Source organism: Haliaeetus albicilla, chromosome 6, assembly GCF_947461875.1.
Source record: "Haliaeetus albicilla chromosome 6, bHalAlb1.1, whole genome shotgun sequence".
Taxonomy (NCBI): Eukaryota; Metazoa; Chordata; class Aves; order Accipitriformes; family Accipitridae; genus Haliaeetus; species Haliaeetus albicilla.
The window spans coordinates 11380588-11400672 of NC_091488.1; the positions used below are offsets into that span (position 1 = coordinate 11380588).

Genomic DNA, 20085 nt, shown 5'->3' on the forward strand with positions numbered 1-20085 from the left:
ACAAACCAGAGGGAGAAGGTTGAAATGTGGGATCAAAGACCTTCAGGAAGGGTCAGGAAAGGCTAACAGCCTGAAGAAGTGGAGAGAAAAGAGAAGTCATTTAAGGAAGGAGTCTACAAAAAACTGGCCAGCAAGCCAAGGCAGAGCAGCTGGAGCAAGGAGGGGGAGATGCTACCTAGCCTGGAAGGGAGGATCGGTAGCATGCTATTTCTCTGCCAGAACCTTCAAAATTGTTTCAACATCAGTCTTCGTCTTCTGGGACTCAAAGAAACCTCCTTTCCTGGCAATGCCTCTCTTTCTAGCACTCCTCAAGACAGGCTTTCCTCCTCTCCCAAACAGCTTGCTCTGAATAGCTCTCAAAAATCCTACTCATCCAGGGAAGATGCTACAAACGGGCAGTGTGTTCGAGTTATCAATCAGAGGCAGCTTCACCTTGCAGGCATGAGGAGAAAGGCATTTGAACTCACAGATCAAATGCTGAGTATCTTACAAGTACACTTATCCACCTTGGTAAAGAACAACATGTCCAAATTATGAAATTTTAAGTATGAACTCTGAGTATGAAAGTATGAACATCATTATCAGGATGATAAAGTTAGGTGCCTAATGGTGCAAACTGTGCTTTCTCTCCCTTTACCACATGAACAAAATAGAAGAAAGAAGAGGAAAAAGTAGGCATGGCAGGTCTTACTCCAAACTAATTCTGAAGACCAGAGGAATTCAACCTGGTCATGTTTGCAGCTGAGCCACCGCTATACTTGTCTCCTTTTCTTCTCCCCTAGCAGGTCATTTATATCCATTTCCCGAGTCACTCAAACTTACTTAGAAGCTAACTAGTAATAGTGCAGTGATCTTAGAGCCTTTTTACAGCTCTGCTGAAATCCAAACAACTTTTCAACCAGCACGCTTCCAGCACGGGCAGAAGCAAGGTCAGGTGCCAGCAGACGGAGAAGGCCCTCAAACCCCAGGAGTTCCTGTAGCTCTGGAGTATTTTCAGGATGTCAATTCTGGATGTGAGCTGCAAAACAGAAACACTTCAGCTGCCAGCGAGGAGGCACTAGGGCTAATTAGCTGGTCTTAAATGTCAAGATCCAGACGGACAGCATCCAGTACTCTCTCCAGCATTTCATGAATGCTACTTCTCTGTATCACCCACCTCTGAACCTGCTCCCTTAGCAGCCCCCTTTTTCACATTATCCAGCCCTGCCGAGTGTGCAGCCGTAGCAGCTGTTGCAGAATAGTCAGCTCTTACTGCAAGAATGTGGAAAGAAATTATCCTAGCTCAAGAGAGAGAAGGCTTGTATGAGAACTTTCATTCTCATTTATGCCAAGAGTATGAGTGGGAGAGAGTCCAAGGCAGAGTCCCAGGGCAGTCACACCCCAAGGTAGTTTTGAACTTCGTCTTGAGGCTGAAGACCTTAGAAGAAAAGGGCTTATTTCTTGTTTTTCTGGAAAGTTATACTCTCCTGAGAGAAGGAGTTAGAAGCACAGAAAGACAAAAATTTGAACACTGGCTGTACTTGGGGAAAGGGGGAGTTAAGACACCACCGCGGGATGTTTCCATGCACAACTCAAGAGTGGGGGCTTTGGTATCACCGCAGCAAGGTGACTGCATTGCACATACGCGCAACCTGTCATGTCGGCTTAGAGACACCATGATTTATTTAACCTGTTCACAGCTCAGGAGGTAAATCACTGTTACTCAAGTTGTTTTAACAGCTGTACACTGTGGCCCATGCACCCGTACACCCTCAACCAGGGACTGTACAGACCAGACAAAAGACAACCCTTTCCTCCAGCATATATTCATGACTCTATTCATTTTCACTTAATACACTGTTAGAAACACAGATGTGTGGTCATTTCTAGAAGTCACTTTAAAAAACATATTACAGGAAACATGAATAAAATAAACCTTTACTAACGAATTATGGTTTTGCACAAACATATTGTAACAGAGTAGTTCTGGGTTGTTCTCTTCATTTATCCTCCTGCTTAGAACGAGCTTCTGAAGACTACGGGTGAAGTTGGTAAGAGATAGACCATAAAATTTCTAATTTGGTTTTCTAGGCAATAAGGATCTCTTTTTGTCCATCACACCAGCCTGGGGAAGAGCTCATGTGTCCAAGGTATAATTAAAAATTGATGAGAAGAGGGGAGGAGGGAATCTTAAAGTGAGTTACACCATTATTTAAATACTCTTCTCTGAACTCATCAAGGGAAAGCTCATTTCAAAATTAGCATGTCAAAAGCTATTAGTTAATAAATTAAAATGCAGTATTAATTAGAAATGCGATTCCCTTGCAAGCTTACCTTAGACAGGTCCTCCCTGGGTGGCAAAACAGAAGTACTGCAAGAATAATGAAGTCTGAAGAAGAGGCCCAGAAAGCCATCACAACAAGCCTAGAAGTAAATATTCAGGTAAGAATCCTCCACTTTAGAATCCTTATTATTCTTCTTGCTCTGGATCAGTAGAACTGAGTTCTGCAGTGACATGACAGGTATAACCAAACTCATCATCTTGAGTTCGGATGGAGAGAGGACAGCTTTTATGTGTGCACTGGAACCTAGTTATGAAGACATCGGATGTTTTCGTTCATGGGAGCAGAGGTAGAGTGCGCTTTTTGGTATCTGAGGCGTTCACAGGAGTGACTCCCATTAACAGGAGACCTTTTTTCTTACACCACCATCAAATGGCAAGATACTCCATTAGCACCAGCCTTCACTTCTGAAAAAAAGGCCCGATACCCTAGATGCCATGATAGCAGTACCCCTCAGAGAGGGTTAAAACTGACAGTTGCTACCTCTTAATTTCAGTGCATATGTGATTTCACAGAGAAGAAGGAAGCCTAAGCAACCAGAAACATGACAGTACTGTAAGTTTTGAGATCACAAAGACATCCAGGCAGCACAGGCTTTTTCCACCACAGGTTTCTATTTCAGGGTTTGATCCTATTAGACATTGGTGCTCCTAGTAATAAAGCTACTAAGACAGCTGTAAAACAAAAAATATCATTGACAGGAGAGGAAGGACAATGAGATCTCTCATCAATTCTTGCTCTGCCACCACTGCCCCCCAAATAATAGGGCAGTAAATATTTCTAACTGATGATGCTACTTACATCCAGTCCTCTAGCAGCACTGCAAACAAGCCTTCACTACTTTTAACACCGTTAGTCTTTTTCAGCTGTGCCTGAAGACAGAAAGGCGCTCTGAACCTTGCCCTAAGTACCAAACCGAGTAAGACTAAGCCTGACTCCCTGCCAACTGAGTTGTTCATAAATGAGAACAGGTTTTCTCTTGTGAGTGGAAGAGCACAATTCCATTATTTCATTTTTGTATAAGGTACTATATGAAGTTACAGTATTTTGTTTTGTTTTACATCTTCAGTGGGAGCGAGTACTGTTTTGTCACAGGTTGCACACCAAGTGCTCTTCCTTGGAAAGGCCATTTACCCTTCTGATGGGCCAATTAGCAAATGTCTCCTTGCCTAGGGGACAGCCAGAGAGGAAAATCTGTGTGTCCTGACAGTTTGGGTGCCGCTTCTGAATCTGTGCTAAAATCTCAGAGAAGCCCAAGGGAATTAAACACTTGACTCCCATCAGACTGAAAAGGAAGTCACGTGCCTAATCCTATTAGTGCCTGTGAAAATCCCAGACCTAATATTAGCTCCAGAGGTTGCTCCGCTGAAAGATCCCTTTGAGAGTAAGAAAAAAACCCATACTGCTTCAGTGCAATTTGTTCTCCATAACCACGTTATCGCATTGGAGTTGACGGCAATAATTTTTGTTCCATTATGTGCAGTACTTAATTTAGATAGGCCAACTGCCTTCTTGTATGTTTGCCAGCAAAAGAGCGCATAGTCTCAGGAAATAACAAGTTTGCAGCTTTCCCATCTTGCTGCAGCTCTGGGCCGGGGGTGGTGGGAGGGATGATGGTTGTTTGTTCCCATCTGACAGGGAACTAACCCTGGTCTGAGCAAATCTCCCTCCCCCAAAATACAGGGTTCCACTCCACAGCACATGGTTGTGTCTGATCCACACCTGACAGGTGCAGAATATTCAAAAGCCCTTTCGTGGAAGTGTTTCTTAGCAGTTTGAGAAGGTCTTTTCCATCCTTTAGTGAGCAATTAACACTAAATTCATCAGATAAGAAATATAGGATTTGCCAGGCAAACTCTTTTATCACATTCAGTTAAGCAAGGCTTGCTCTGAACCTACCTGCCAGCAGAGAGAGCAAGCAAAGCTTCCCCATCCTTCCGGAAGATTATGCCATTATAACCCCAACAAATGCTCTGTACTGAAAACTTTCTAAAAAAAGAAAAAAGTTAATATAGATCTTTTAAATACCAAGGATTTGGAATAAAGCTTTGTAAACAATGGGAATTACACAATTATGTGCTGGGTGTAACGTGGGAGGAACAAAGCAGCAAAACAGGGAAAAAGACCTAACGAAGGGGGAGAGCTTAGTCCGCCCATTGGGCATCAACTGCATTTTCCTCATGCCTCTTTTTTGTGCAATTCCTTAAAGTAACGCCTTACAGCTGGAAGAAAGCCCACTTGTGCGTAAAACAAGTTGGCCTCGTTGGCTCAGACGTGATACTTGCAGAGGCTGTGTGAAGAGGAGTAACCGCAATGGGAAGGATTTTCCCCCAGGAGGCCTCAGGAGACTGGCTCAGCTCTCAGGCACAGCGGACCCCACCTCTGCAACCTGCAAACCAGCTTTGCTGTCTGTGCAAAGTGCAGAAGATGGTGGTCGTTAGGTCTGGAGTCCTCCAACTACTGTCCTCTCTTGCCTACAAAGAGGTAAGAGTAACAGTACCGGCTGTATGGGGCTGTGTATCTGCATAGTAGAAGTCTACAATTAAAAGGTGCAGCTTTCAGTCCTAATCTTGACTGCGTAACTTTGCTACAGCTGAATTAAGATGGGAAAAAAGGAGAGTGTAGCACTTTCCTACCTTTGACAAGAAGCTCTGAGCTGATGGGAAGTATACAAGAAATAGCATTTTCCTGAAAATACTTGTAGAGTTTGTACTTCATTGCAGCCAAGGTAAGAGAAGATTTCTACGTGTTCTTAAACCCTACCTAGTTTTTCTTCTACTGATTTTCCTCATAAACAGAGCAACCACTAGCATATAGCTGCTTGTAGCTTCATTGGACAAATAAATAAAAGAGATGTCAAAAGACAACAAGGCCACCACTGAATTCAGCTTTTGCAAATGTTGCCCTACGTCAGCAAGATGAAAAACAAAGGCAGTTCACATCACAAGTCACAGCGGAGAAAAGAAAAACAACCTGTCGTCAGAGCCAGCTGTGCTCTGTACCATGTTCTTTGCAGTCAGTCCTCTGGAAGCCTGCTCGTTATATCCCACCACTTACGTGCCAGTGTCCGTGCAGAGGCATTCACCATAGATAGCAAGGTGTCATCTGCTTTTGGTAGTCTGCTTTCTAGCAAACGCCTTGAGAAGCAATGTGCTTTGCCGCGCCAGGAGCGAGCAGGAATGCCTGCTCCAGCCAGGCCACCTCAGGTGGCAGAGCTCCAGCCCCAGCAGGCTCACCATATAGCCCACCGCAGTCCTGCCCCCTTGGCACATACCTTTATCACAGCAGGAACATAAAGATGTTAGCATTATAGGGGATTTTTATATTTATCTCATATATTGATATCATACCATATATCCTATGATATACCACTATCATATATGATATTGTTGTGGCTGACCAGTAAACCCCTAGAAGGGAAGGCTTAGTGGAGATGCGCCTGTGAAGCTCAGGGAATAATGCAGAGTGTGACTGACCACAGCTGTTCCAAAGCAAACTGACTTTAGCTCAACACAACGGGACCAGAGAGTGGCCTTTGTTTATTTAAAACAGCTATCACCAGTTAAATGGATCAACCAGTGGTGTAAACATCTCCCTGAATTGGGCAGACCAGCAAAGGGGAAATTAAACATTACACCCTCCACATGGGATATCTAAAAGAACCCAGTCAGAGAGTACTGGACTCTGACATATATATAAAAATATAAAATATTATAGGTTCATGGATGTGAATCCATAGGGTGGAAAAATCCAGAAGAACATTTCATTAACCCATACCACAGTTACTAAGCTTATTTCTACCTATAAAAACCCGTTACATTTACATAAAGTTTTGTTTCATGGATGCACTCAGTCTGTCAAGCCTCTCAGGAGCACATTGCAGTTTTGGAAGTATGTAGAAAGTGCATTCACCTGTTCCTCCCCCCAAAAAGCCCTCTGCCCAACATGACTGCAGTCAGGAGCGTAGCACATCTGAAACACACACTCGCTCCCAGTGCAGCAGCTGATTGTGTCTGGTGTTGAGGATACACCATTGCTTTTAGGGAATTCCAGGCTATTTTCCCAAACACATTAATGCAGCATTGGAAGATAAAGGGTGGAATTAGTGAGATTAAGGAATCTAGAAGAGCTACACCCAGGAGGTGCCACTACCAGCCACAGTCAACCTCCTACTGTATTTGCAATTTAAAGAGAGGGTGTGCAAGAACCTAAAGGTCACCATGGACCGCCTAGTACAGAAACAAACCACTTAATGACACTGTCTGTGCCTTTGTCCAAGTAGCAAATGTTTTCTTCCATTTCCACAGCTACCTTGCACAGTGCTGCCCATCAACCTACCCTTGTCCATACAGCCCACCGCCGACTACTGCTGCTTCTCGGGTAGGTGTAGTTGCGATGTCTGACACTGGCTCGTTCAACAAGAGAAAGCAGCTCAGGAATGAGGACTTGCAGAAGGGCAGGTGGATAGGCAACGAGACAAGACAGGTACCTCCGAGGACGAGAATTTAACGACAGTAACGTCTCTTCTGTAGTGCATGAGAAGACAACACACATTAAGGAACAGAGCTCTGCCATCAGCTGGGGCTTTGCTTTTCATGGCTTGGCTTTTGCATGCATGTACTAAGGATCATACCATCCTAATCTAATGAATTCTTTATTATGCTGTACCGATAAAAACTTCAACCCGTATTTTTCACCTTAAAGCTAAAAAAATAGTCCTGGAACAGAGCATTAAAAATTCCAGATCAAAATCATCAGCCTTTAAAAATGAATTATGGATCTGAGGAGACTCAATGGAGGCACAGAGATAAGAAAAGCTGTATTTGTGCAAACTAGAAAAGTAACAGAAAAGAACTTTCTGCTTGCGTACTCTCAGAATCAGAGCCCATCCTCTCCACAAAAAATGTCTGCCCATACAGTGACACATGGTACAACTGACCTGTCATTTTAAGGCAGCTCAGCACAACTTGGAATATTCAAAGGAGTAAAGGATCAGGGAAGGGAAAACCTACAGGAGAAACCAAGAACTCAGTGCTTGCAGTCTAGCAAAAAGACAACAGAGGAATGGGATATGATCACATACCTGTCATTTGTTACAGGCACAAATAAGCAGGTACAGAGGCAGGCCAGGGATATACTAGAGGTAGATATTGTAGACATCTACTTCTGTTGGGCAGCCTTCTGCTAAAAATGTGGGGAAGGGAGCAAAAATGCCAAGTGATCTTCCAGTGGGTCATGTTTGCTTTCAGGTGGGAGTGTATGATGTTGGCATAGAGCTGAGGAAGGGGGAAGGTCTTTATCTTCCAGTGAAAAATAGAAACTTAAAAGATGTCAGATTTGAAAAATTGGTTTAATCTACAGCATCTATCCGTACAGGAGCTTACCCTGCTGGAGTCCCAACTTCTTAAATCATACAGCTTTGGGTTTACTTTGGAGGATTCCTCAGGAAAGGAACATCCCTCCCCATCCCAGTCATTTGGAAGAATTTGGAAGAGCCACGCAAAACTTTATATACTGCTTCTATAAATGCTATGGCAACACACCGTCCCTCCGCAGTTCTCAGTGACTGGCTTAGTGCAGGGAATGGACATAGGGTTAAGCTTGTTCTTTACTCCCAGCCCCCACAAAACGATCCACCCAGATTATTGCTGCAGACACATGTCCCTCACATGCATCAGTTTGCAGGACTGAGACCAAAAAAAGCGTAAATGGAAATAAAACCAACCAAAGCAAAAAGAAAATAGCCCTCAGTACACATTTTGTTACAAAAACCAGAGTGGCAAATAGGAAAAGGATGCAGATCTCCCGGTTACATTATCAGCTACTTACTTACTCAATAACATCACAAAAAAACGGATGCTGGACTGTCACCCTTTGTCATTCAAGCACAATTTAAAAAACCCTCTATGCCAGCATATTATGTACAAAATCATGTACAGTTAAAACAAGCTACTGAAAGCGTGAATGAGATTCTAATATACAGTACTTTCACACAGCCAAAGCTATTTTATTTTACAAGATGAGTCTTTTGCGTTAATCGTTTTCTGAAAGCCCAGTAAAAACAGCATGAACTACTTAAGCATAATTTAAGAGACAACTTACAAAGTAATATTTGCATAGCACTGTAAATCTGCGTATTTGTTTGGGCTCAGTTCTTAGTAGAAACTACAGTAGGTGACAGGGTTGGGTTTTCTTAATAGCTTCTTGTTTTTAACCAGATTCAGACACATCTCTTTGGAACGTCATAAAAGCAAGTGTAGGAAATAACTGTAAAAATGTACAAAAATATATACACATGCACAGTAAATGCGTACCCTGTATACAGTTTTATTACTCGTTAGATTTGGCTAATAATGATCATCTGGTACTTAAGACTTCCCTCCAAATGACAAGTTTGTAACAAATCAATCAGGTTAAGGATGCTGAGTTTTCTCAGAGAGAAGGTTTTCATTAAAGCTACAGTACTTGCTGGTGATCTTTAGGAGTGAGCGACACGCCAGCTGACAGTGGCTGCCTGGCGTTCAGGCAAGGAGCATTCAGTTGTCACAAGGTACAGCTCTGACAAAGCTGAAGCAAAATAATATGAAGAGAGACAGCTTGGCTCTCTGCACAGATGCACATGCACATAATAAAGGAGGTCCACAGAACCAGTTCATATCTTGGGGGAAAAAAAAATAAATTCATTCTTGATTAGCTTCTGCTGCCCACTCTTCCTCCCTTCGCAAATTAGATTTTAGTGTGACTAGTAAATCGGTGTGTTTTCCCTGAAAATGCACATTGGCCAAAGTAAAATAAAAAAAAAAAAGAAATAAAACCTGTGTAAGACTGCAAACTGGTAGTGGTAGCCCCCACGCTACAGAATACTTTCAATTTAGATTTTAAAAGTACTATTAGATTCCAGTTTCTGCTAAAGCATCTATTTTTAAAATGTATTTCCTCTTAAAAAGATAAAATGCTGCTTCTGCTCACATAAAACTTTTTAGAAATAGACAAGCAGCTGCACTCAAGTACTCTCAACAGTGAAAGTGCACAAATTAACTTTCTTCACAGTTTCAAAAACTGAAGAGTGGCTTGTCACTACAGGTATAACATTTTAAGAAATACAGGCAGCTTTCCATAAACCTAGAGAGGCCAAGGACAAGAGAAACACGACACGTTTGGCTTCCAGATGCCAATCCACTGTCTTCCCAATTCCAAAGTGTGAAATATCTCCATGACATTTTCTGGTGGCTACCAAGTGTGGCACAGATTCTGTAACATGGACTTCCAGAGTTTTCCCTCAAAACCATAGCAGGTAGAAAAACCACGCAAGGACCTTGATACAGAGATTGCCGAGACAGATAAACCAGTCTTCAAGACAGATAGGGGGAAATGTGGCAGCATGAGAGTTGCCATCTGTAACAAGCCCTTTAGACAAATTCTGACCCCAATCATGTGAACGTGGCACGGGTTAACTTCTAAGTTGTCACAGGGAGGTTTCACATTCGTATTAAGAGTCAGAGTTTTCCTGCCCACGCACACGCTTATCTCTGGTTTGCAAAACTCCTGGCAATCGCTTGATTCTCTCAGGGCAAGAATTTGGCCAGACCCGTCGGTGTTCCTCCTCCTTCCAGTGAAGTACCTTGCAGCATTCCTCCTCCCTTCAGCGATGCACCTTGCAGCTCTCAGCACGGCTGTCACCTGCTTCAAATCCTGGCTTCACCCAGCGCTGGCAGCTGTGGAGCAGCCCATTATGGACCAAAAGGTTCAGAAATATGGAAACAAGTAGCTGTGACAAACTGGGTCAAAGTACAAATTCAGCATTACCATTGCGGGGATGGGCTTCTTTCTACAGGCATAAACCAGAACGTGTAGTAATCGTCTGCTGTGAACCAGAAACTTCGCACCAAGTGACATACGCGCACAGGCATCCAGGAGACGCTGTGAGCTACACCACTGCATCCGATTTTCAAAGGAAATATAGGAATGGGTTTTCCCCTTTTATCTGCATTGGCCTCCAGCATCTGAATGAAACACACTTGGGTGAGGTCTGTCCAGTCTTGGCCTTAGACTTCTTAACATACTTCTCCAAGATGCCAAAATATGTGAATATTGTCTGTCTTCAATCTGAAGCACTCTGCGTAGTGTGAACTCAGCATTATTAAAAGCCTCCAACCCCACATTTCTTTAACCAAAATGTACATGAAGCAAAACCAGATTTTGGGGTAGTCCCAGATAGAAACGGTACCTTTAGCAATTATCAGATGTACAGTGACCCCTACTCACTTGTTACTCCAACTGTTAGTGAAGACCTTGTCCCAACTCCCTTCCGTTGGTTTCATCAATGCCAGAGGGACCTGCTACCAGGTGGTGGTGGCCTATGTGAGCAGGCCTGGGAAGGACTTCTCTTCCCTAATAAAAGTTCTGCTCTGAAGCAGCAAAGTTGCATCATCGCTTAACACAGCTTAAACACAACTGTGTCACTTCAGACCTACTGAGCATGTCAACCAGCACCAAAATGCAGGAAGACAAAACCCCAGCTATGTGAGACAATTTCTATAGGACTGGTTGAACTGGAAAGCTCCAAGTTCCAGCTAAGAGGTTGTAACCGAACCATCTGCAGAAAATACAGGCAAGAAAATATACAGACAACAGTGATGGAGACAAGTGGTATCACATGGAAGTGAGCAGACACACTCACTTTTTCTGTGAATACTAGGCAATTAGGACAAAGGTAGTAGTCATATTCATTGGTCAGCAATTAAGTGTAGAGCCCTTCCAGATAAGTTAAAGCAGAACAAAGGAACATTGCCCATGCTCTTTGTGCCGGAGACAGATATTTTGCTCAGTGACGCAAAGTCAATTGCAAGAGCACATTCAGCCCACAATGAGCAAAGAGAACTGTAATCCCTACTGAGCCAAGACCTCTGGATACCAGTCATCTGGTCCTTCTTCAGCATCAGCTTTTTGTGCCTTCCTAAGTGAGAGATGCCACAACATCAGCGGTCTCCGAGCTCTCCCACCAGGTTCTTAGACGTAGATCAATGTGATGCTACCTTGGAACTGCAAATCCCAGTGGGGAGAGAAACATCATTGTTCTTCATGACAATGACAAGTGCTGCCAAGGCCAAGAGCGTAGCATCTGTCCATATTAGTCTGAGAACCATTCATTTTTGGAGTCAATGCTGAACTCCATGGCAGTCAGCTTGCAAGTCCATACTGGAGAACACGGTATTTAGTCTAAACAAGCAATAAATGAAAGTTTTGAAAGGTTGAGAGAGAAAACGCTCCTGTAGCTTTAAGTTTATTAAACCTAGCATGGTTGAAAAGCAAAAGACGAAAAACATGATATATTTTTGTTTATTATTGCTCTTAAAGGGCTTGGTAGTCAAATATACAAGCTATGTTCTATTAAACCAGAAGAAAATAAGATATAAAATCTATGCTCACTTTTCCAATCCAAGCCACCTGCTAATCTTCATTAGTGACATTAACTTCAGCTATTTCCAGTCACTTTAATTTATACAAACTCTGTGTACGTGTGCGCGCACATGTGTGTAAAAACCCCCTTTGAGATAAAATTCAAAATGAAGAGATTTGTGTTGGTTTTGTACTGTTTTGTGCATTGCTGTATATTTCAGTTTTCCAAATGGTTACTGATATGTCTGTTTAGAAGAGCAAAATTTAAGTAACTGATGTTGTATTTATTATATTTTCAAAAAGAAAGCATGACCAGTAAGTTATGATAAGAAAGTATGAACTGTTGATTATTCTCCCCTTGATGTACATGCACTAATCCCATGATTGTGAATAGGGAGTTACATGCACTAAGAGGAGAAAAGAATCCCGTAAAGAGAAAGGTTACTAATTCCCTTCTCCTTTAAGCATCTCCCCGCTTCTCAGCATTAAGAAGGGATTTATTTTGTGAAATTCTTGTCATGCCCATTAATATACTGCTCAAAATGTAAGTATAAAACATAGTCAATGGTCAGCCTGCTTTGCAAGACTCACTCTGCTAAGCCAGTACAATTTATATATACTCAATATCATCTTCAGGAAGCAAGTATACAGCATTTGTTAACATCTTTCTAAGAAGCAAGAATGATATCCATTACTTAATTACTTTATAAAAAAAAAAGAATAAAGAAAAGAAAGAAAAGCCCACTGCTTTTAGTCCTCCACTTAAAAACCAGGGAAAAGTCAGAGAGTTATCTTTATCAGCATTTGGAAGTCTAACCATATTTAAAGACAAAGTACAAAAACATCCAGCAAGGAAAACAGAGTCATGGCTAGGCTCTGTTCTCCTCAGTTCCCAAAGCATATTCCAAATTCCACTAACATTAACAACAGTTTTGCATCCCCTATCTTAGGGAAGATTTATTGAGGGGACAAAGATGACATTCTAATGCTGGGGCTACAGGTACAATGATTCAGTGAGGATGAATCTAACAGGAGACAGACAACACAGGTCATCCTTCAAATCCTCTTGTTGAAAAGACCACAAATAAAATCAAGTGCATGACAGAACAGTGATTAATGACCCCAAGTAAAATATTTTTCTAAGTTACAAAATTGCTCTTCCAGTGTTTGAAAACAGAAAAACCTGTGGGAGAAGAGGTTACATTCCAACAGTTAGAGTAAATACGAAAAGAAAGTAAATTATTACTCTCTTATCTTGGTTACTAAAGCAAAGATGAAAATTAACGACCACTGCTTTGATGAGATCTGCTCTTTACAAAAGTGAGATAAATATTCTAGTGGCAGCTGGGTTAAAAACACAGACCCTGAGGGTCAGCTTCTGCCCTCAGCTGTAGATCTGCAACCCATTTCACCAACTTCTGAGTGTAGCCGAATGCAGATTGTGGCCTTCAGACTTGAACATACAGGTAGTTCTCATCTGTTTGCAAATAATTCTCCAGCTATGCATACAGCAGCAATCTACAAAAATCTCAGAATATGCATTTGTAAAAAAGAAAAAAGAAAGGAGAAAAAGAAAAAAAAAAAAAAAAAGAGACAGGTACAGCCATGATTCTGATTTCTAATTTTCAGTGAAAAACCCCAAAAGGTCAACAAGCAAAACTAAAGATATTTAAAATCCCTGAAGAGACCCCATACTCTTTCTAATTCTTAACAGCACAGCTCACCTTGCAATATACTTCACATTAACATCTAAAGCACGACCAAGTAGAAAGTGCAGCACACCCTATCATTACAGCACACAGGGTAAGATCCTGGCCCCATTTGAATCAATGTCAGAACTCTCATTAAAAGTTCAAGAGATGCCAGTATTTGAAATCTGACTGCTACAGACCTCTCCTTTTCAAATTTTTTTGTAAAGGAAGACATTTTGAAAACTACTGTGCTGATTTCTGCTGCTGCCTCCCAGTTTACCAAGACAGGTTGACTGAACTGGACTTTGGTGATGAGAGATGCGAACAGAAATAAAAGGAGAAAACGTCAGGACAATTGAATAAATTTCCTTTGCACAACTCCAAACCACATGGTCACCATTAATTCAGAAAACAAAACAAGCCCCAACAGATTCAAGATTATCGTACATGTATGATGTGAAACAGGGCAAACAACACTCAAGACTGAAGTAGTATTTTGAAATTAAGCAGCCTTGAGCAGTTAGCAGGAGATAGGATGAGAATTTTATACTGTTTTAATACTAGTGGACCTGTTCTATGGTATGTGCTGATCAATAACACACTGCTTCCAAACTCCACTATCCATTCTCTTGCATTACAGAAGTTTTAAGACGTTGTCTAAAAATAAAAAGTATCAGTGTCACATACAAATAGGATTTCACCTGTAGCCATGAGAACACAGCCTTTCCAAAGTGACTCTAACCCAGTGAACATCTGTTGATTAACTTAAGAAGGGTTGTTTTTTCCTGGCTCATTAATAAAAAAAGTTGGAAATCAACAAACATTACGTTGGCTTTAGCAAGAGGAAACATTCAATGGCTCCTGTTGTAAAAGTGAGTGTAGTGCTTTTGACAGAAACCAGTGTATTCAGTCATCTGAAGATGCATGTGGCCATGGCCAATGCCCTCTTTTCTCCCCCTACCCCCAAGTCCCCCAACAAAGCAAGAAAAATTAGTTTCTTCTTCCACCCCACCCCAGATTTTCTCCCATAGTTTGACTACAGTAATCCTTAAACAGGCAGGAAGTTGATGCGTTCTCTTCAGTTGATGCCTCCAACTTCTTCATTCTTGGCTCAAGTTTTTTTCATTAATATTAGTCATCAGTTATTAAGAAAAAGATAGTTTCTAAGTGTTTGTTGTTGTTTTTTAACTGAAGTTAAATCGGATACCATAGTCTGGTTATATGTGCTGAACTGCAGCTGTCAGTTATTCCTTTTTCTTGAATTCTTGGTTGCCATAGCTGGAGCCTTTTTCTATTTCAGTTACTCCTATCAGTCTACGAACTCCAAAGGAAGCTTTAAAATATAACAGAGAAATGGGAGGCATATATTAAAACCAATTCAAGGACTTAGGAAGTTACATGTAAATGCACAAGTAGAACCAACATGAGTTAACGCAGTCCTGAAGACAGTAGTGACTACAGACCAACAGTGTGCTGTATGCAGCTGCGCATGGATCACAGGTCAGATGTCACTAAAAGAGGACAATCCAGATTTAAAAATATAATTAATGTTTCTGTGTTTATTAACAGGACAGGTATTATCAACAGTGAGGCATTCCCCCCTGCCCCTAGTTGTTTTCGGGGTGGGGGAGATTATTTTTTTTTGTTTGGTTTTTTTTTTAGGGTTTTTTGGTTGGGGGATTTTTGTATTTTTTTCTTTTTCTTTTTTTTTTTAAATTCGCAGACAAGGTGTGCAGTAAAAGTATTTTCTCCTTCAGGCACCGTAACAATGGGCTGCAAGACTTGCTTGCTATTCATTGCTATAGATATTGCCTAAGATATAAAGGCAAGCTTGCCTGGATTAAAGCTTTTGAAATAAAAATGCTATACAATATAAAGACCACAGAGTGAGCTCCAAGTACTCTTCTGCAAGCCTCATTCATATTAATTAATACACAGAACTTATTGGAGGTAATGGATCCTGGTACATGTCACTCTGGGCTTAGGATCTTCTGTGCTTTTATTACCTGCTCCAACAAGTCCCAGGAATGCAAGGATAAGGAGAGGTGATCCACTTGCAAAAACTCCAAAGCCAAATGTGAAGAGAGGAGAGAGGAGAACTGTGGCCCAAAAAAGAAAGTTTAGGAGAGTCCATGGTCTCCTAGGAGGTTTAAACTGCTGGCCAGGAAATATGCCTTCCTGATTATACATCTCTTGCAAAGCATCCTGGGAGAAAGAGAAGATAGAAGAAAACAGGTTCATAATGTTTGCACCAAGCAATCCAAGACTAGTCAACTCCAGGACAACGTCAAGGATAGTATCTGCAGTAAATACTCATCAAGAGTACACAGTATCCATTTCCATCTGCTGTCGTTTACTTGGGCATTTCTGTTGACCACTGAGGCTACCGTATTAGCCCTTTGAAGGCAATCTTGGCCACCATCAGAAACTGAAACCGTATCAGCCTCTCCACTACCAAATATCTTCATCTCTTCTCTTAATTGCATAGGAGTTTAGAGCAGGATCAGGCCAGAGGCCAATTCAGACACTACCTGCCTCTTTGCTGGATGCTTTTTCTTCCCATTTTTACTTCCAGAAATGTCAGCATGATTTAGCAAAGCACAGCAGAAAAATGCTGTACATGCAGCCAGAAGAGGCAGGCAAAGCACAAGCTAACCCGCAGAGACGGCACTGTGCTAGCCATAACCCCAAGACTTCAACAGAGCAGTTGCATCCTGCGCTGAGCCTGCAGAGAGATGCAATCATGAAACACATCACTCAAAGGGCAGCACGCCCACAGTCTTCCCTCAGTGTGTATGAATCTTCTGCAAGGTTTCCAAGCCATTACCAAGGATGGCTCAAGTTTGGCTATTTCTTATTTTTCCCTGCTTAATCTGTTTTTCTTTTACCTTCCCTTATAAAGGGCTGAGAAATGCAAGGTGTTCCTTGCGAATAACACAGCCTTTTGAGGACATACCCTCTGTGCAGGAATAGCGCTTTAAGGATTCCAGTTACAACATATTGCTACCACCATAAGATCAATATATAAAATATCCATGTATATGAGTAATACCTCCCTGGCAACACCTCACACCAAAGTTGAATGGAGGTACAGCCAACACCAGCAAGGAACACCAAGCCCTCCATCTGCAAGGAAAGCAGAGCATTCTGCCCAAGGAATGGTGCCAAGCAGAGTGAATGGTCTGTGCTGCATCTGCTTAGCTCTGCATTTACTGTTTAACAAAGCAGGAGCCAAGCAGAGAAAGACCACCCCCGTTAACATACACCTTAACGTCTGCTCCTCCAGCCAGGCAACGTCAGAAGGAATTCTTGCATCTAAGAGCCTTTTCACAAACGAATTACATGATGGCATGTCCCTGATAGCAGAAGGTGGGATTCAAGGATCTCAATATTTTCTTTTTAAGCTCTCTAATCCCTTATTACACTAACTGACCCACAAGCTAGTTTGATACACCTGCTAATGGGAGGTGGGGGAAGAAGATGATGATAGCTACTGTTCTTTGTAAGATAACTTCTCTCCCCTTAACTGAGTTACAGCTTAGGTAATCAAACAAATTAGGTTAAAATGAACAAAACGAAACTCAGAACAATCTTCTGCCTACCTACAGACTAAGCGTAAGCTTGGAAATGCTACAGCACAGGTCATCATAGCAGAAGAAAGCCCAAGATAGTTAAAGTTTCTGTGCTCCTCTGTCTTCCCACAAAGAAAAGCAACACAAAAATCAAGATAAATAATTCAACAATCCACCAATTAGGGCTCGGCAACATTAATTACAGTTATCCCCTCCTCCCCACAGAACTTGTTGAATCTGTGGGCAAGAAATTAACCTAAGGTAAAAATTAATCTAAGGTAAAAAAAGAAAAGACAGGAGGAAAAGCTTTGAGCCATTTGAAGGCACGCTGGCCATGCACTACATCAGTCTCTGGCAGCAGATCCCAGGGACTGTCTGTACCATGTCACACACCACTGCAGAGGTATTACCAGGAGGCAGAAGGAAAGTGACAGTGTAAGAAACATGAAAGCAAAGGACAATTGCAGCTAAGAGTGGGACCGGCTGTCTCTGACAGACAGTTATCACTCTTCTTGAGTGCCTAAAAACACCCACAGGGAAAATGAAGCTTTTAGAAATGTATGACAGAGACCAAGAACTGAAGAATATAAAAAGACAGTGGACTGCTATTAGACTTCCGTAACTCAGGCATATCTCTGAATCCCATTGTGCTTCCCAGCAATTTGAAACCTACTCACTAGCCAGCCCTCTGCGGCCAAGGGGCTCTTCTCTGCTGCTCCTTCCAGCAGTTTGAGGGATGGCTGCCTAATTACACATAGTACTTCCATCTCTTCTCTCTATCCAGTGGAATAGTGTGCATTACTCAGTGCCTTAATACACTACCCCTGTGAAAGTCCCAAAAGAGAGAAAAGAAAGCAAAGCTCTTTACCTTTTCCTGGTAAAGCTTATGAAGCCAGTTTGCAGCTTCCTTTTCATCTTGAGGGATATCTTCCAGAGGAAATCTCCTAGTTTAGTAGAGAGATTAAAAAAAGGAAAAAAAAAATTAAGGGAAAATCCAGGTATTTGACTTTAGACCTCTACTAGGGAGGATATTCCATTCAATGAAGGGCATAAGCTACAAGTAATACTGTCCCTGATGGCAAAGGTCTTAAATGCAGAGAACTGAGACTTAAATAACAACCGATTCTCCACCTAAAAACTCAGATTCCTAAGACAAAAGAAACCATACAAGCTCCTATCGATTTCAAAGCACATTAGTAAAACAAGCGTTTCCCATTCAAACATTGTTCTTCCTTCACTGGAACCGCCACCAGTGGATTGCCAGTGAGCTCAGACTGAGGCACCCAGAGCTGGGAAAAGACAAGCAAGTGGCAAACCCCAGGATAACTGTTTGTTACATTGTGTTAGTGAAAACCCCATTGTGGAAGGAATGGGAGGGGTGGTTAAAAATTCACTTTGTACCAACCCTAAGGAAAACATCATCTACAGCAACTGCACTTTTCTCTGCCTCTCCAGCCCTACAGATTGAGGCATGCAGTTCTGGGTGCATATGAAAATTATGCCCAGCTCCAGGTACTGACCTGACCTCATCGAGAACAGGCACCTTTTAAGAGCCTCTTTCTAGTGGTGAAGAGCCAACCATTTTCCTGCATTCTTTTATTTTCTGAGATAGGCCACTAACACACTCACAAACGTGTCGTCTCCTTTCTCAGTGGCACACATCTCAGTCCTGGATCAATTCAGAAAAAAGTTGCTCAGTTTGTAGAGGGCAGGCACACGCTTTACCCTCAGCTCAAGTATATTTTGGCAACACTTGGGACTACATCAGGGGCCTCTTACAGCAGGGCAGTAAGAACAGAAGGGTGACTTCTGGGAGGGCTCTAGACACAGTGATCCCAGGTGCAACTAATTTGCTGCTGTTCAACCAGGGAATATGTTTCCACTGTATGAATTTAAAGCCTTTGAGTCTGCAGCAGCAGAGGGAAGATGTTCTAATACATTTCTAAATCCCATAAACAAATTGAACACCAGATTTTACAGATTTACTTTCATTAGCTCTAACAGGAGGAGCCGCTCAATTAATATAAATAATGCTCAATAAAAGCTCAGTAAAAGTCATTTGCTGAAAGCTCTCTCGTAAGATTGTTGCTGTATTGCTATCACCACTAGAGGGTACTCACAGCAGCAACATTTGGTAATTGAGCTGATTATTTTCTCTGGACCCAGTCAGGAGAAAGACTGGATCCTCTGCAGAGAGCTAAGCTTCTTACCTCTGCACAGGTAACTGCATACGCATATACCAAGAACAAGAGCTTATGTGCTTCCTTTCTCTGAGCTAAGCTAAGTCTGCTGGCACATTAAGGACACATTCAATTTTCAGCAAAAAGATGTAAAAATAGTTTCCTTATTCTCATAGCTTCCTTGCCAAAAGACAGAAAAAGCTTCAAGTGTAGAAAAGTATCTTGAGAATGTTGATTCTGCCCACAAACATATTTTAAATCAAAATTATCCAAACATTAGTTTCCTTAATAGGGTACAATTAGTAATTTTACCTGGCAACATCATGCTCAACAGAATTTTATGAACCCAAACTGCTTCTAACGACTATTGAAAACTACATTTCTCTTCTTTCTTCTCACTACCTCACCAATAAATAAAACCAACTTGCATCTCCATTAGCAAGCCATAAGATATTTAACTGAATGCAGCCACTCTTCAATGTAAAATTATACAGATGTATATCCATGCATGTATACCCCAGATCTAGATAGACATGCTACACACATCTGCCATCAATATGGAATTACAGGTGACAACTGCCCGACCAGCTGTTTTGCTAGCCTGTAAGTGGTCTGCTCACTTTCCTCATCAGGAGTATGTCTGGCAAGTGTAAATAGTCAAAATGAAGCCCCTTGCAAATGAATGACCCCATCTCTCTCCCCATCACCTCTGCAGCCTTCTTTCCAATTGAAAGACTAAAATGTTGTAGAAGTTGCAGTATCTGAGAACAGAACTGCAACACGTGTCCTTCCCTTCCCCATTAGGGCTGCAGCACTCTGCGTCCCCTGGGATAGCATTTCTTCCACAAAACTGTTGCTGCTATACCTCGACATAATGGATAATCAGTGTGATTCCCTACAAAGTCTTTCACCACTGGAGGCT

The 20085-nt window shown here is 41.9% G+C and overlaps 1 protein-coding gene across 5 annotated transcripts in view; it reads right to left on the bottom strand.

The window, feature by feature from the left end:
- Positions 1-8307: 8307 nt before the first annotated feature.
- The window catches only part of AGPAT3 (1-acylglycerol-3-phosphate O-acyltransferase 3), a 97867-nt gene continuing 86089 nt past the window's right edge, over positions 8308-20085 (bottom strand). For all 5 annotated transcript variants that reach the window (XM_069785014.1, XM_069785017.1, XM_069785016.1 and 2 more), the window contains 3 exons: positions 17852-17927; positions 15418-15616; positions 8308-14744 (listed from right to left, as the gene is read on the bottom strand). In XM_069785014.1, coding sequence (XP_069641115.1) covers positions 14656-14744; positions 15418-15616; positions 17852-17927 — 364 coding nt within the window. In that variant the 3' untranslated portion in view covers positions 8308-14655. The remainder of the gene's footprint in view (positions 14745-15417; positions 15617-17851; positions 17928-20085) is intronic.